At 45.9% G+C, this 16193-nt stretch overlaps 1 protein-coding gene and 1 pseudogene across 1 annotated transcript in view; one reads left to right on the plus strand and one right to left on the minus strand.

Moving 5' to 3' along the window:
• The window catches only part of SMARCAL1 (SNF2 related chromatin remodeling annealing helicase 1), a 52759-nt gene that overhangs the window by 8610 nt on the left and 27956 nt on the right, over positions 1–16193 (minus strand). Inside the window, exons 12-14 of the mRNA XM_024763157.1 lie at positions 10756–10974; positions 4632–4702; positions 1280–1382 (exon numbers count right to left, since the gene is read on the minus strand). Of these exons, the coding sequence (XP_024618925.1) occupies positions 1280–1382; positions 4632–4702; positions 10756–10974 (393 nt within the window). The remainder of the gene's footprint in view (positions 1–1279; positions 1383–4631; positions 4703–10755; positions 10975–16193) is intronic.
• On the plus strand, positions 13259–15430 carry LOC112411836 (tetratricopeptide repeat protein 23-like pseudogene; annotated as a pseudogene).

Below are 16193 nucleotides of genomic sequence, written 5' to 3' on the forward strand. Positions count from 1 at the left end.
TATGAATCTCAAAATATGTTGAGTGAGAGAAATCAGATTGAAAAAAAAAGGAGTACACACTGTATGATCCTGTATGATTCCACATTTACATAAGGCTCCAAAAATGCGAACAAATCTACAGTGACAGAGAGCAGATCAGTGGTGGCCTGGAGATGCGAGGATGGGGAGAAACGGGGATTACAAAGGACAGGAGGAAACTTCTGGGGCTGACGGATATATTCACTACTGTATGGCTGTTAGCAAAACTGGCGCCATCTTGGGCCCGTGCGGTTCCTCCTGTCCTTCCAGTGACCTTACCTAGGGCTGTACTGTAGTACACCGCACTGTCCTGTAGTAAATCTCTTCTTTGTCATCTAGGGCTTCGTAGTTAATAGATACTGTTTAGTGATCATTAGGTCCAGGTGGCCTGTACGCTCGGTTAGTCTCCAATGATGACAACCTTCACTGACGCGTTCCTGATGCTCAGGAGTCTAGTAACCCATCACAAATCTGGACTTAGGAATGTACTTCCTGTCTCCAGGCACATACCCCTGTACTCTAGGTTAACTGCAAGATTGTTCCAGTGGCTCCTCAGCATTGCAGAGTGCGGCTGCAAATGCTCTGGATCACCATCTACCCAGGCCTACCCTCCATGTAAGGTACCCTTTAATAAATGGATCCACTGATGGTACGGAGCTGCCTGCCTTGTTTTTAGGTCTCAAGATACCTTCTCAGTTCAGTGGGCACTTTTTGTTCCTCTGTGCAACAACTACCTCCAGTCTTGCTCAACTGCATACTTCAAATACGCGCAGTTATTATCTCAATAAAGCTATTGCATGGTAATTATCTCAATAAAGCTATTAAGATAAAACACTTTAAAAGAGGGGTTGGGGGGCTTCCCTGGTGGCGCAGGGGTTGAGAGTCCGCCTGCCGATGCAGGGAACACGGGTTCGTGCCCCGGTCCGGGAAGATCCCACATGCCGCGGAGTGGCTGGGCCCGTGAGCCGTGGCCGCTGAGCCTGCGCGTCCGGAGCCTGTGCTCCGCAACGGGAGAGGCCACAGCAGCGAGAGGCCCGCGTATCGCAAAATAAATAAAAAATAAAAAAATAAAAAAAATAAAAGATGGGTTAAAACAAACCTGTTCATGGTTCTACAAGGAAGAAAAATTATTCGGAAAGTCGACAGAAATGTTTCCGGAAACCTTCACCTCATTTCTTTGCTCAGATCTGACCTTGGCCTGCTTAGCAGTCGACACACAAACAAGAAAAGCACCCTGTGCTGAATTTCAAGGGGAGCTTACCTTCCTCTCAAGCGCATTAGTGACTGCATCCAAAACCACCTTATGGTGTGCAAACACTAGAAACTTCTCTCTTCCACTTTCCAGCAGGTCCAGGATATATTCACTGCATTTGACAATGACAACTCAATAAATTAAACACATACGCAATCCAGCTGAGATTAATTACCGAAAAGTGACTGCATCTGTAGCAGATACCTTCTGGGTACCTGCCTCCCCAGCTCATTCCCTCCCTCCTCTGAGAGCTGACCTCTCCCCCTTGCCCTCAGGAACTGTGGGGAAGTCATCTTCCGCCATATGCAGAAAGAGTTCTTCCATACTTTTTAGTCATCTCCCAAACACAAATAAATCAAAGTATCCTTATGTTTTACGTGTCTCTGATAGGTTACTGAAACATTCTTATTACTACCTGGGATCATACAAGATAATTAACAGTTTGCACTTTGGCTGCTACTATCATTATAATGTGTTTTCAATAAAAATTGAAGTGTTGTTTACAGATCTGAAAATGCCTGGGCAGGGACTGAGGGATTCTTGACAGTAATAAATTTCTGGCAATGTAGTATTGAGATGTAAGTAATAATACTGAAGAGACGTCAGGGATCGCCCTCCAGCTCCCTCCCACATCAGACTGCAAACCACAGGGCCAGCAGTTAAGGCAGTGGTATAAGTGAATTCTTTTTTCCAAGGCCAAGGAATATGGGTGAAAAGGCCTTGTTTACACGGTCTTCATTCTGCTTTTAATTTACTTCTCTCCTCCATCCACTGTGTTTTTTCTTGACTTTCTGCTCCTTATCTTTAGCTGTGGCCTTAAAGGAAGGCAGCGACCCCCAGGAGCTGTAGAGAGGAGAGTCAGCCAGTTGGCAGATCCCAAGCTTGCCCTGGCACTCGCGCCCTGCAGAGGGTTCCCAGTCCCAGTACAGGTCACCGGTGGCTTCTGCACGGGTGGCGGGAAGGTCAGATTCCTCGGACAGGACACAAGGAGCCCTCGCTCTGCCTGAGGGCATCCCCACACATGGGTGTGTGTCTGGGCAAAGAACAGACATTGCTCTCCTTGGAGAAGGACAAATCTCCAAGGTTTCCTATTACAGTACAGGCAGGTGGGAAAAAGGGAAGTGGACTCTCTTCTAAACGTCTAAGAATTTTTTCAAACAATACCATGACCAACTACGGTATGGATTTGAGTTCAATTTGTGAATTGTTGGTACTAATAGAATCTACTTTAATTAGTTTGAGAGACATAAAATTTGCCATGATATAAGCAAAAAAGTTAACTGCTACAGCATCAGAAAGTCACAAGGCCATAAAATCAACTTGGCCAGCCCATAAACACCACGGCCCCCAGTTTTCCTAATGCCTCTCATCCCTCTACATCTCAGACGTGGCATTGCTGCTCTGCCCTTCCTCACGTCCCTGAGCTACCGAGCTGGAAATATCTGCCGACCACAATAACCTTGGCTTTATATTGAAAAATGTCCATTAAAATGAAAACGAACAACAGCAAAAATGGGAAGAAAAGCAACTATCAGAGGAAACTGGGGTTTTTAAGATTTATAATCTAATTTCCACTTACTAGCTGTATGATTCTTAAGTTTAGAGATTTACGTTAGATTTACTCAGTTTCTGCATTTTAACTTTATTCTACTGATCTCACGAGGAGTCTATAAATGTGACATGAGTTAACAGATGTCAAAACTGTTGCAAACTATAAATCACTATATAATTTATCATGGAATTTTGAAAAAGTATGTATAAGGTATGTTATGATTTGAATGTTTGTGTCCCTGCCCCCCAGTTCATATGCTGAAATCCGAACCCCCAATGTGGGGCCTATGGGAGGAGATGGAGTTAATGTTCTTATAAAAGAGACCCCAGAAAGCACCCTTCCCCTTCCACCATGCAAGGACACAGCAAGAAGATGGCTGTCTACGAGCCAGGAAGAGAACTGTCACCAGACTCTGAATCTGCCAGTGCCTTGAACTTGGAATTCCCAGCCTCTAGGACTGTGAGAAATACATGTTTGTTGTCTAAGGTGCACGGCCTATGATATTTTTGTCATAGCAGCACGAATGGACTAAGACAAGGTATTACCGAAGTTTATTTATAAGGTGGAAAATGGTTAGATTTAAAATTCCTAAGGGAAATGGATGGCTCTGGGCCCAGCACTCAATGGACCCTGGATTTTGTAGGTCACAAGCTGAGAGAGCGAGGGAAGGGGCTCACACCCATGCCATGTGTTATTCAGCAGCACATGAGAAATGTCGGTGGAGGCAATTCAGATTAGTGTCTGAGAGAGGTTTCCAGGCCATAAAAACCACATCTGGAGTTCACTGGTCTCTTAAACAGTATCATAAATGAAAAGGGCAGTGCCCAGAGGGTGAAGGAGAGCTGCCCGACATTCAGGAGTCTTTGTGGAGAGTCTGTGATTTGAACAATGCAGCGAACTCACTCTCCAACCACATTTAAGGGTGCAGAGGGAGAGGCCGGTGAGGCTGGGAGATGCAGAGGCTGAGTGAGAGGGCAGGGCAGGCTGTGGGTCTCCATTTATCCATGGATCTCGGTCCCCAAAGCCAATCTGGGACCGCTCAACCCCACGCTAAATTCATTTCATTGTAATTGAATCACTTGGACCATTATCCTGCCCGAGTCTCACACGAACGTTAAACAGTAAAAAAATTAGGCAAGCCGCATGCCGTTAGACTCGCTTCAAGTTTCTATCTCAGTGATATGTGAAGAGCAGTGGGTTTTTCTTTCTTTAGCCAAGGCAGACAATTGAGATTTTTTTCTTTCAAGTCAGTGAATAACTTTAAGAACAGAAATTATTACACCAGCTTTAGCTGAGAAGACAGAAGGAGACCAAGTGTGACAACAGCCACTTGCCCGTATCTTTCGAACAAACGATGGTATTCACCTTCTTCCTTATTTAGGTAAATGACAGCTGAAACATGATGTCTTTGGAGATGACCAGAGAGTCTCCGTAAGGCAGCTTCCTGGTCTTCTGTGAAACCCCTAATTTTTTTCCTACAGGCAAGTGACCACAGTTCTCTTAGCAAGAGGAAAACTTCCCTTCAGTGTTTGGGTCACCCAACCCTGCTCGTAAGTGGCTACAGCTCCAGCTCACTCGGGTTAAGACGGGATCTGGCAGGGACCCCAAGCACATCCTGGCAGGGCTCCAGCGACAAGCCTACTTATGCCTCCTGGGTGATGGTGCCCTAAACTTTATATTCAAAGCAACTACCATTCAAATCTCTAATCATTTCTTACGGAGCAATAAAACCATCCTGACGGACTAAGATAACAGGTATTTCTTTTTAAAAAAGAGAGAGAGAGAAGTCGACACTTGGTGTCCACTTACATGACAGATGGGATTTTAGCTTCAGCTGTTCTGTTGAAGAAGAGAATAAGGGCTTCTTTCTGCTGCTGTTTCTGTGGAAGGAGAAATCGAGGGTTTGAAGTCTCCCACTCTGAGAACTCTGTGACACACTGACATAATCATCACCACCAAGAGCTTCACAAATCCCAACATCCATCGCCAGAGCCGAGAGGCCCTGACTTATCCACTCGCTTTAGCCACGCCACAGGAACCGTCTACACTCTGGTTTTGTACCAAGAGGCCCCGACTTACCCACTCGCTTTAGCCACGCCACAGGAACTGTCTACACTCTGGTTTTGTACTGGGAGACAAAGTAGCATTACAGATGTTCTGTCACCCTTCAAGAACTGTTGTGAGAATCCAATGAGGCAAGGAACATGCAAGCTCTTTGGAAGGGCACTGCAGGTAGCGCTTCACCACCCATGCCAAGCTCATGTGCTCAGCAGGAAGGCAGCCCTGCTAAGCACACCTATTTACTATAGGTATTACAGCCTGGTGACAACTTACACATGACAATGGCCCACGATGTTCCCCCACCCCTTTCCTTCTGCTAACTTGTGTCCATACCCAACTGACTAAGCTCACCTCTAAGACTTACTGAATCATTTCCAACTGACCTCAACTAGTCTATTCTAGTATCATCTCAAAATGTTACTCACATGTTTCTGGCCTGTGTGCACAGAAGGTAATTGACTTCCCTCAAGAGGAAACGGTATTTTCTTTATAGTTTGCATCTAAATAAATCCCAGTAAAGAATGCTAACCCAGGAGGCGCTTAACCAGTTTCACAACAATATGAGATAACATTTACCATTACTCTTGGGTTCCCAGAGAGCACAGATACTCTTACCATCCTTGGTAGGGCAGCCATCCCCTTCCACTAGCCAGCATGGGTTTATAGATGCTCCTACATTTTGGGCCTGGGCCCTGTGAGGCCAGTGATTGACATGGCAGCTTCCTCATGGAACAAAGAGGTGACCCAACAGTAAAAACACCTATGGCCCTGAACTCATTAATAACTCAGGAAAGCAGCCACAGCTGGACTGTAACTTAAATTACAGACACCACAGATGGTGAGAAAAGCTACCTGGTCAAAATCGTTTTTTGGCTTTAAACAGCATCTCTCCTCTAGGCCTTGACAAGAAAGAAGAAAGAGACCCAGGAACCACAGGAATCCGTAGGGGCACTGATGGGGTAGTGGATCCGCTTCCTTTTCTACATGAGTCGTGGCAGTGGTGGGCACCGTCCCTCCTATTTTGTGGCAGCAGTTCAATTAAACAACTCTAACCTCCTGGGAACTCACATTGAAGATGTGATTCTGTGTGTGTGTCTTAATTTGTTTCTCGGCCCCAGGCCCAGTCAGGATTCTGACGAGGCTCTGGACACACACACTTTTCGCGTGTGGCCCATGAACTCACACGGAGTCCATTTGTGTCTCTCAAAGGGTCCCCTGCAGTAGGTTAGGCCCTCCAACCACCGAACGCATCCCTAGTAGGATATGCTGAAGGGACAGTGTCAGGCTCCCATCTGACGACCTCACCCGCAGCGTGTACACCTCAAGGAGACTGCACCCCACCCGTTCTCAGTCCACAAGTAAACTCCTGTTCCTTCAGAGACTCTTGTCAGGTCCTTCCCTCCCACCCACACTCAGGCCACACTTGCTCTTAGAAAGGGAGAGGGCAAAACAGATGGAGAGATGGTAAAAAGCACTTTCAGGAACCCTGCCCCAAGATTTAACACGCAGAGCCAATGTGGGTGTGAGAAAACAAACATCATTATTACACACAGCTTGGGAGATGGTACCCTGGGCTAATAACCCTTTTGGGGCTGTTATCAATAGGTACCAAAAGTCTTCAAAATATGCCCATGCCCTGTGATGCAGCAACGCACTCCTAAAATTTACCCTCAGGATAGAATTGGAGGTACACAAATTCAGATGTAAACTACTTTTGCAGTGTAGTGTTACTTAGCATAGTGAACAATTGAAATAACTTAAATGTCCAACTACAAATGACTGGCAAAATTACAATATAGCCAGGTGAGAAAACATCATGCAGTCTTCAAATACTATGTTTTAGAAGAACATACAACAACATGGAAAAGGGTACAGATATAGTTTTGTAACTTGCTTTCTTCCCCACTTGATGGATCTTTATAAGATCCCAATTTCTGCTTTTAAAATACATATGTTGCTTATTATGTACATAAGTTACAATATATATAAAGAGAGATAAATAATATATATTTTAAAGCAAAAAACACATAAATTTTAAAGAAAAAATACCAAAATGATATATGCCAAAATTATGTAATATAAATAGATGGGCTAATCTTTTTTTTTTTTTTTTTTTTTTTTTTTTTGCGGTATGCGGGCCTCTCACCGCTGTGGCCTCTCCCGCTGTGGAGCACAGGCTCCGGATGCGCAGGCCCAGCGGCACGTGGGATCTTCCCGGACCGGGGCACGAACCCGTGTCCCCTGCATCGGCAGGCAGACTCTCAACCACTGCGCCACCAGGGAAGCCCTGGGTTAATCTTTTTTATAGTATAGTGATAAAAAAACAATAAGTGTTACATATTATACTTTTCTTTATTTGGCAGATTTTATACAACAGATATTTATTGTTTTTTCTTTTTTTTTTTTTTTTTTTGCGGTATGCGGGCCTCTCACCGCTGTGGCCTCTCCCGTTGCGGAGCACAGGCTCCGGACACGCAGGCTCAGCGGCCATGGCTCACGGGCCCAGCCGCTCCACGGCATGTGGGATCTTCCCGGATCGGGGCACGAACCCGTGTCCCCTGCATCGGCAGATGGACTCTCAACCACTGCGCCACCAGGGAAGCCCTCTATTGTATTTTTAATGTGGGAGAAATCAATAGTTTTATCTTAAAAAAAAAAGCTCCCCAAACTGATAGACATATTACTAGCCCATTAACTATCTTATTACTTCTTTTGTCAGCCATGGACTGGGAAATTTTAAATAACCTGCATCCTTTGTTCCTGCCTCTTAGATTTTTATTAAATTAGATCCACTGGGTTCTGAATTTATTTTTCTACGTTGGAATCTAAGTGGATTGTCAAACGGCAGAAAGGTGAGCTGATACTGTCACCAGGAAGTCTGCATGGACCAGTTCCATTTTTCTGTTCCTGGTCTTGCTGATCAAAAAAACGGCTTTAGACGAAAGATGATTAGAGTCAGCTTTTCTTAGCCTGTGAACAGCTATCTATTATTTTGGCTGAAAATGAGAAAAAGATTTCACTGTATATTATGTTTTATAAATTGGCTGGTCTACCTTGGCTTCTGTGATTTAAAGCTTTTTAAAAACTGTCTTCCTCCAGATGGGAAGGTGTGAGGGAACAAAGAAAGAAATCACTTTTTGACAGGCTAGCAGTGCTTTGCTGGAACCACGATAATGTGTAAAATTGCAGGGAAACTTGGGGCTACAGAGTCACTATAAAAATGGTGGTGGTGGGGTCCTTTCTGTAGATTCACAGACTAAAACCACAAAACCATGATTCTCCATTTTAACACTTTCAATTCAGGATTTCACAGCCAGTCAGGGCTTGGAAGGCATGTTGATCGCCATCTGGCCCAAGCCCCGGCTGACACTGGCTCCCCTTCCTGGGTTAAGTTGGCAGGAGGGTGCTCCCAGTCAGATCCACGGTTTGTAGATGCATCAAATCTGGGGCTTTTCAGTAAGAAAGGTTCTGATGTTCTAAAGGGTCATGCTCATAAATTCATTTGCTACTTGGATTTTCCATTATAAAAATTAATTTACATTAAAGAACACAAAAGAAAACCAAATTTTCAAGAATTTGTCTTATTATCTAAAAGAATTAAGCATATGGCTTGAGCATCGTGCTGAAGGCAACCTGTATCTCTTCAATTTCTCTCTCTTAGGGACAAACCTAAATTTCCCAAGACACCAAGGAAGCAACATAGCAATTCTCAAGCACTGGACTGGGAAGAACTCAAGGCCCCTTCTCCACTGGATTCTTGAAGAATTACACTGCATTTTAGGGTTTGTTTTCACAATCTGCAAAATAGTGTTAAGACTCTGGGCTGAAGACGCAGAGACAACAATCACACACAACAGGTAGGACTCAGAGCAACTGTCCCAAGTCCTTCATACTCTTCCAGCACCAAGCCTATGAGGTAGGTCGTGGCTCCCCTTTTTAGGGAAGAAAGTATCTACAAATCCCAAAGAATTTAAGGGACTTACATAGCTACGGGGAGTTATCAACACCCAATATTCCTGATTTCCACGGCTCAGCCTAGTCAATTTCACATCACTGTCGATAAACTCAGAAATCAAACTTGCAGGTTACATATGAAATCATCTTTGGAAAGAGCCACTTACCTAACTGTGTACATTGGCGGAAAGTTTAAAAAATGCTTTCAAACCTTGCTGCACTAAGTTCAAAATTCCCATACGTCTTTTTGGCCATACTGCCTCTTGACCACTTAACGTGACTTTCCTCCTCAATTCTAATGCCCACAGACCGTTTTGTCAGTTGTCTACACTGGCCGCTCTCCACCACCTGGTTCAGGAGATGGACTGGGTACAGGTGAGGGTGTCCTCCGGGGACTCCCATGAAATACTAATAGACCTTCTTCCATCACACACACAAGGAACTAAAGCATAGCATTTTATAAACATTCAGACCTCTGCATCTAAAAAGATCATACATCTGAATTTTTCCACTAATATTACATATGCTATACATGTTCCTTGGTTTTCTTGTCTGGTGGAGTTCACTGGCGGGCAAAAGTTAGTAGACATTAAAGGTTTAAGAAAGTTCTAAGAAAAAACTAAAATTGAGAAAATATTTTAATTCACTGCCTTTTTTTCTCTAGAAATCAGAAAAAGACACCAATGCTGATTTTATCAACAGAACACCCCGGTTCTGCTCGTGGTTCCACTGAAATATAATTTGAGAACCACTGGTCTGTATGTCCACGTCAACGTTAAGGAACTTCACTTGAAAGCTCCACGGCAAAGATATTACACCTGCTCACTTCCTCCAGGCCATCCCGATTATTATGTATAATACAGCATAAATTAAATACTGCTAGACAAGTTACCAGTGCATCCTCTACCCTACACTGTTTCTTAAAAATTACTAGCCAGTCTTGTTCATCACATGGTAAAATAACATTAAAAAAAAAAATCACACATTCTGTCTCCTGTCATCTTATTTATTTTGTACTCTCCCAGAAGGCTAGTATCTCATGTAGATCTAAGTTTCCATATACAGGGTAATATCAAGCCCAGATAATACTTTATGATAATGTCTGAAAATGTCAATGACTGTCATTTTCTTGGGAATGAAAATTGCAAGGTTTTTATCCCAAGAGGACAGAAACGGGTCTGGTATAGATTACTTTATAGCACTTAGCACAGTATGACACTAAAGACAGACATGAAACGAAAGTGTTTTGAAAAGACAGTCACCATAGTGGAAAGAACCCTAATATATAGGGCTAACAGGCTTGGTTATAGCCTCAGCTCTGCCATGGAGTAGCCATAAGACCTTGGGCAAATCCCACTCTCCGTGAGCTTCAGTTTCCCCCTCTATAAAATGGGGGTGCCAACTTGTTGCCAACCATAAATGACCGTAATAAGGATTAAAAGTTAAGAGAGTTTGAAAACTCTTTGTTATATAAATGTCAATTTGTTTTTTTGACTAAAGCAAAAGACATGAGATGATTAGAGCATTAACATATATAACAAATACACTTAGGACTAATTTCTAATGACCGTTACTAAAGGAAGTATTCTCAAAATACACTAAACATAAACTCCAACTTTCTTTGAGGGATTCAGAATACATATCACCATCCTGTGGTTGCCCTGGGGTTTATCTCTATGACTGTCCGTCAACAGTGATCTACACAAGTAGAAAACTGCAAATTAATACGAGATTTTGGAAGTAGACTAGGTAGGCTGAGAAATGAAGCGGGCTCACCATCCTGCCCGGGGCGAGGGAGAGAGGTTACGGGAAGACAAGGTCGGGGGACTCTGGGTCAGCTCTGCAGTGCCCCTCCAGGGAAGGAACAGCTGTGCACAAGGGGGACCTTCCCAATCCCCATCTCCAGCCCCGGACTCACAGTGCTCTCCTTGGTGGTCATCTCCTTGGCCGCGGCATCCAGGGCAGCTCTGGTCCTGGCGCTGACCCGGCCTGGGGCGACCACCACCATCTTGCGCTGTTTGGCTGGGAGCTGGCAGAGGACGTCGCCCTTGAGGCGCCGCAGCATGACCGTCTCCTCCAGCAGGAGCTTCAGCTCCCCCAGGTTGGAGGAGCCTGAATAATCCCATCCCCAGGGCAGCTGTGGAGGCAGAACCGAGACACAGCTCGTGAGTCCCCAGGGCCCAGGACTGGAGCTGTCACCTCCGGGAATGGGCTTCTCGCAACCCTCTCTTCCCTTGGCTTTGTTCAGAGAACTTCAAGTGGCTTTAAGGGATGAATAAAATCTCACAGAATACAAATGAGAAACAGGAAGGAAAAGGAAGAAAGAAAGTCAGGAATGAGAGAACCAAAAACGTGTATCATGGCATCCCACAGTTTGGCGCTAACCTTTCCAGCAGCAAAGGCAAGCTGTCAAGTGGTTTGGTGCCTGTTACATTCAAGAACAAACGAGACACGCAGCTTGTCAGACTCTTCCCATACACTAAATGCAGAAAGTTTCCCTAGGGCTTACCCAACTGAGCCTGTTGCACAAGGTGACAGATGATGCTGTAATATCTTTATTTGATGAGGGTTACAGGGATTACGAAGCTGCTCTTCCCCAGCGTGGGCCTCACCATGCGGGACCTGGTGAATGCCATCGCGGTGGCTATGGTGGAGGCGGCTGAAGGGAAGAACCCAGAACACAGGTGCTGCAGTCTTGCTGAAACCAGAGGTGGGTTTTAGAGCGCCCAGGCAGTCCTTCATAAAAATGGTTCCTTCATTTAGCAGCTCAAGGAGGCAATGAGCAAGAATGTCTACTTCCTACCACACAGGTAGACAAGATGCTACCGATTAAAATAAAAACCCTGCCCTTCACTAACAATCTTACTGGAAACAGGACTGACTTTTACGGTCCTGTAGAAAATCAGGGAGCCAGGGTATCTGCTGCCTTAGGGTTTCAGCTGCTCATTTTCCCTCATGCCTCACCCCACCCTGGACTGTGAACCACCGAGGGCAGGGGCTAGGCTTGATCATTTTCGAGGGCCAGCGGACCTAGTATAATGCTGGAGATGTGACAGGTGTCCTATAAACCTCTGCTAGATTGAGGGCAGGAAGAGACAGCCAAAGGTGGAGCAATAAAATGATCAAAAACTGCTTCTTCTTTTAAAAAAATACACTCTGAAATCAACTGGATGTTCTCAGCAAATGCCTTCACGGTATAGGGTCGAAAATGAGCTCGGCGTGGGGCATTCTTTTCAGTGGCTTCTCTTAATGCAAGAATCTGGCCACAGTTAAAAGAAAAAAAAAAAAAGTAGGGACTTTCCCTGGTGGCGCAGTGGTTGAGAATCCGCCTGCCAATGCAGGGGACACAGGTTCGATCCCTGGTCCGGGAAGATCCCACATGCCACGGAGCAGCTAAGCCCATGCACCACAACTACTGAGCCTGCACTCTAGAGCCCACGAGCCACAACTACTGAGCCCTTGTGCCACAACTACTGAAGCCCATGCGCCTAGAGACTGTGCTCCGCAACAAGAGAAGGCACCGCAATAAGAAGCCTGCGCACCATGATGAAGAGTAGCCTCCACTCGCCACAACTAGAGGAAGCCTGTGCGCAGCAACGAAGACCCAATGCAGCCAAAAATAATAAATTAATTAATTAAAAAAAAAGTAGCCCTGGCCTACTGGCTGCATTATATAAAAATCATGCTAGGAACAAATGGATATCGTAATTAATTTAGGTATAATGTTCCTACCTTCTAATATTATCAACTCTTAACCTTGCAGGTTAAAACCCAATAATACCAAAGGTTTTAAATGCGTAATACCGTAATTACAATCCAACAAGCTTTTATTGAAAACTTATCATGGAGCAGGCATTGGGCTAGGTGAAAGGAAGGATACAAAGATGGGGAAGGCAGCGTCTGACTATGTTTTCTTGGATGCTGGGGCAGGAGGAGGACAAGGGCGAATCTGAGGATGGCTTGAATGACTGCGGAGACGGTGGCCGGAGACTGGGAACCCAGGGAGGGACAGTGCAGCAGTAAAGGCAGGGAATGGCTCTGCCCTCAGCCCTCCACCCCCCCGACCCCTGGCTAAACACGACACCATGCGCCTAGACAGTCAAGGAAGATAATAAGATCCTTTTCAGAAATCAAGGTGTCTTGAGGGATCAACACAACTACACACAACCTAACCTGGACTGATCCATGGGGAAACTTTGTCAAAGGCATGTATGGCTTTAAATACATTTAATAACAGAAATCTCCTGCCTCAATAACCAGCCAAAAACGGTTTGCCATTAACTTTGCCAAGCACCACAAGTTACATTATAAGTACTCTGAATGTAAGTGGATATTTTTAAAGTACTTGAAAAGCTGTCTTTTCTTTTTCAAAAGTATTTTAAAATAAGGCAGATGATCTTATTAACATCACTAACTTGCATGGCAAGGCTTTTCTCTCCCAGGTGGCATGGGTGATGAGTGAGGGGCAGCCGTTTCTCCAAGCGTCAGTGTCTTCGATGCAGACAGCAGCTCGGCATATTTGTGACTTGATCACAAGACAGGAATCCTTAAGGTCTGAAGTAATGAGGCTTTAGAGTCCAGTTAGAGCCTCTGCACAGGGACGCTGCCCACAGGAAAGAAGCCAGGGTGAGCTGGAGTTGTGGCTTCAAGGTTACAGTAGAACAAGTGGGGAAAATGAGAAGTGATTTGCCCTTGAGAGAGGGGCCACACCTGCCATTCTAATTCAGTGCTACTGGAACCTCATGGGAACAGGGTTTAGGCATCTGAGAAGTCTACCTTGCCGGACAAAGGACGACTGTTGAAGGATAAATCCATCACCCTGGCCACAGTTTTGAAAGTAGAGATTAGAAAGAGAAGTGAGTGACTCTCCCTTTCTGGTTTTCAGATCGTGGATGTTCTGGAGCCTGGATCAGAAAGAACTACTCGGGGCTCAGGAAGAAGGTTCGAACCAGCCCCATCACCTCCCACCTGTCAGCAATGACACCAACTGGGACTTCTGCTCCACCCATCACAGCACACCAAGGCCCCAGCACACCAGCGAACAGATGAGACTGTATCCCACTGGTGGGTCTGGAGAGAGTGAAGAGGGCACAGAGGCCAAGAAGGAGAAGGCCACAGACTGAGTCTCTTCCTGAAAAGAGAACAGCCCAGTGCCTGAAGAAAACAGCTCAACTGATTAAGGAAAAAACAACGAACTCCTAAGCAAACAAGGAGCTAATTCTGTGTGCCATCCTGTCTCGGGTTATTCTGGGGAAGAACACTGGAAATGGGCACAGGCTTTGGCCAACCTGGCTATGGCTACCTGACACTGAGAGACCCCCCAGCTCAGGCCAGGAAACATGCTGTGTCCACCAAGAACGCGCTGCTGAGCTACAAGGGAGACACGGCCGCAGACAAGGAGAGCGAGGAAATCCTGGAAGCTCTGGTCGTGCTCCGCCACACTCTGGGGGTGGCCTGGCTCCTGCCGAACCAAGACACAGAGGCCTGCTTCAACCTGAAGAGGCAGAGGGAACACGAAGGAGTGAAAGAACTACATAAGGAAGGCGTCTGGGGATTACCAGTCTCAGAGAAGGACCACGTGTTGCTTGGGGCAGGGCCTCCTTGGCCATCCGCAGGTTGAACACAGCTCGGGCATACTTTGAAAAGGCACTTGGCAACATTATTACTGCTGAGGGTGACAGGATGTCAGAAGTGATCAGTCTACAGAAGAACCACGCCCAGGCCCGCCGGCACCGGCAGCAGGCTCATTCGACCCGTGTTGCTTTGTTCACTGACTCAGCCCCCAAACCGCACAGGTGAGCATGTTACCAGTTGAGGCCTATGCCATGTCTGGAGGGACCCAGCACAGGGAATCTCAGCCAAGTTCAGCTGCCAAGTGTGGAGATCACACACGCTACACATGTGCCCTGTAATACATCAGCTGACAAGGAGATTGGTGAGAAAAGACAAAAACGTTGCCCTCTACCCCCTCCTCTGCTCTCCACCTCCTGACTCTTTTCCTCTGGTTTGCAAGAGAGATGGTGGTGGCAGCCAGAATTTTCTTGATGTGTATTCGAAAGTGAGGTACTGGGGCATCCAGAGGAAAGCCCAGTGATGAATTCATCCTTCAGTAGTGGCCCTCTGTCTGGCAAGGTCATCCTTCTGAAAGTGGGGCTTTGGCAGAAAGGCACCGCTAAGGAAGATGGAGTCCCACGCTCAGCCAGATGGCCAGACTGGTGACTGCTAATGGAGTCAATGGCCAGTCAGGAGGAATTCGCATTTGTGACTAATGTAATTTAAATATTTTAAAAAATGTTGACTTTCTCATTTACGAAAGTAATCCATTTTGGCATACCTTATCTTCCAGTCATACATGAGAGAGACACAGAGCGGGGTGAAGGAGGCGGGGGGAAGAGAGGGAGACAAAGAATGAATAATGAACTATAGGGAAAGTTTCGCATCCTACTTTTTTCCACTCTTTTGTTTCCCCATGTCATTAAATACACTTTTTTTCTTCAGTGAAAAAACACTGAGGGGGCTTTCCTGGTGGCGCAGTGGTTAAGAATCAGCCTGCCAACGCAGGGGACACGGGTTCGAGCCCTAGTCCAGGAAGATCCCACATGCCGTGGAGGAACTAAGCCCGTGTGCCACAACTACCGAGCCTGTGTGCCGCAACTACTGAAGCCCACACGCCTGGAGCCCGCCTGGAGAAGCCACCACAATGAGAAACCCTCAGCAACCAGAGAAAGCCCGCACAAAGCCATGGAAGACCCAACGCAGCCAAAAAAATTAATTAATTAATTAATTAAATAAATCTATTAAAAAAAAACAGGTTTTAGAAATCATGATTTTTAAATTTTTTTTATTATTTTGGCTGCGTTGGGTCTTGCTGCTGCACACGGGCTTTCTCTAGTTGCGGTGAGCGGGGGCTACTCTTCATTGTGGTGCACAGACTTCACATTGCGGTGGCTTCTCGTGTGGAGCAAGGGCCCTAGGCGTGTGGGCTTCAGTAGTTGTGGCTCGTGGGCTCTAAAGCGCAGGCTGAGTAGTTGTGGCTCACGGGCTTAGCTGCTCTGCGGCATGTGGGATCTTCCCGGGCTAAGGACTGAACCCGTGTCTCCTGCACTGGCAGGCAGATTCTTAACCACTGCGTCACCAGGGAAGTCCAGAAATCATGATTTTGATTGCAACGGCATTTGTTTACAAGGCTTCCTCTGCCATTTTTGGAGAACGGAAGCTGTGCAGACTGTAGCTTCAGGGGCAGCTGCTCCATTGGCACCGTATTCATAGAGATAATTTGCAGGTCAGAGGCTTCCGGCCTGCTGACCGGGCACGATTCACTATAATCGACCTTTATAAGCAAAGGCCCACTGATGA

This window comes from Neophocaena asiaeorientalis, unplaced genomic scaffold (genome assembly GCF_003031525.2).
Source record: "Neophocaena asiaeorientalis asiaeorientalis breed wild unplaced genomic scaffold, Neophocaena_asiaeorientalis_V1.1 scaffold86, whole genome shotgun sequence".
NCBI classification, from domain to species: Eukaryota; Metazoa; Chordata; class Mammalia; order Artiodactyla; family Phocoenidae; genus Neophocaena; species Neophocaena asiaeorientalis.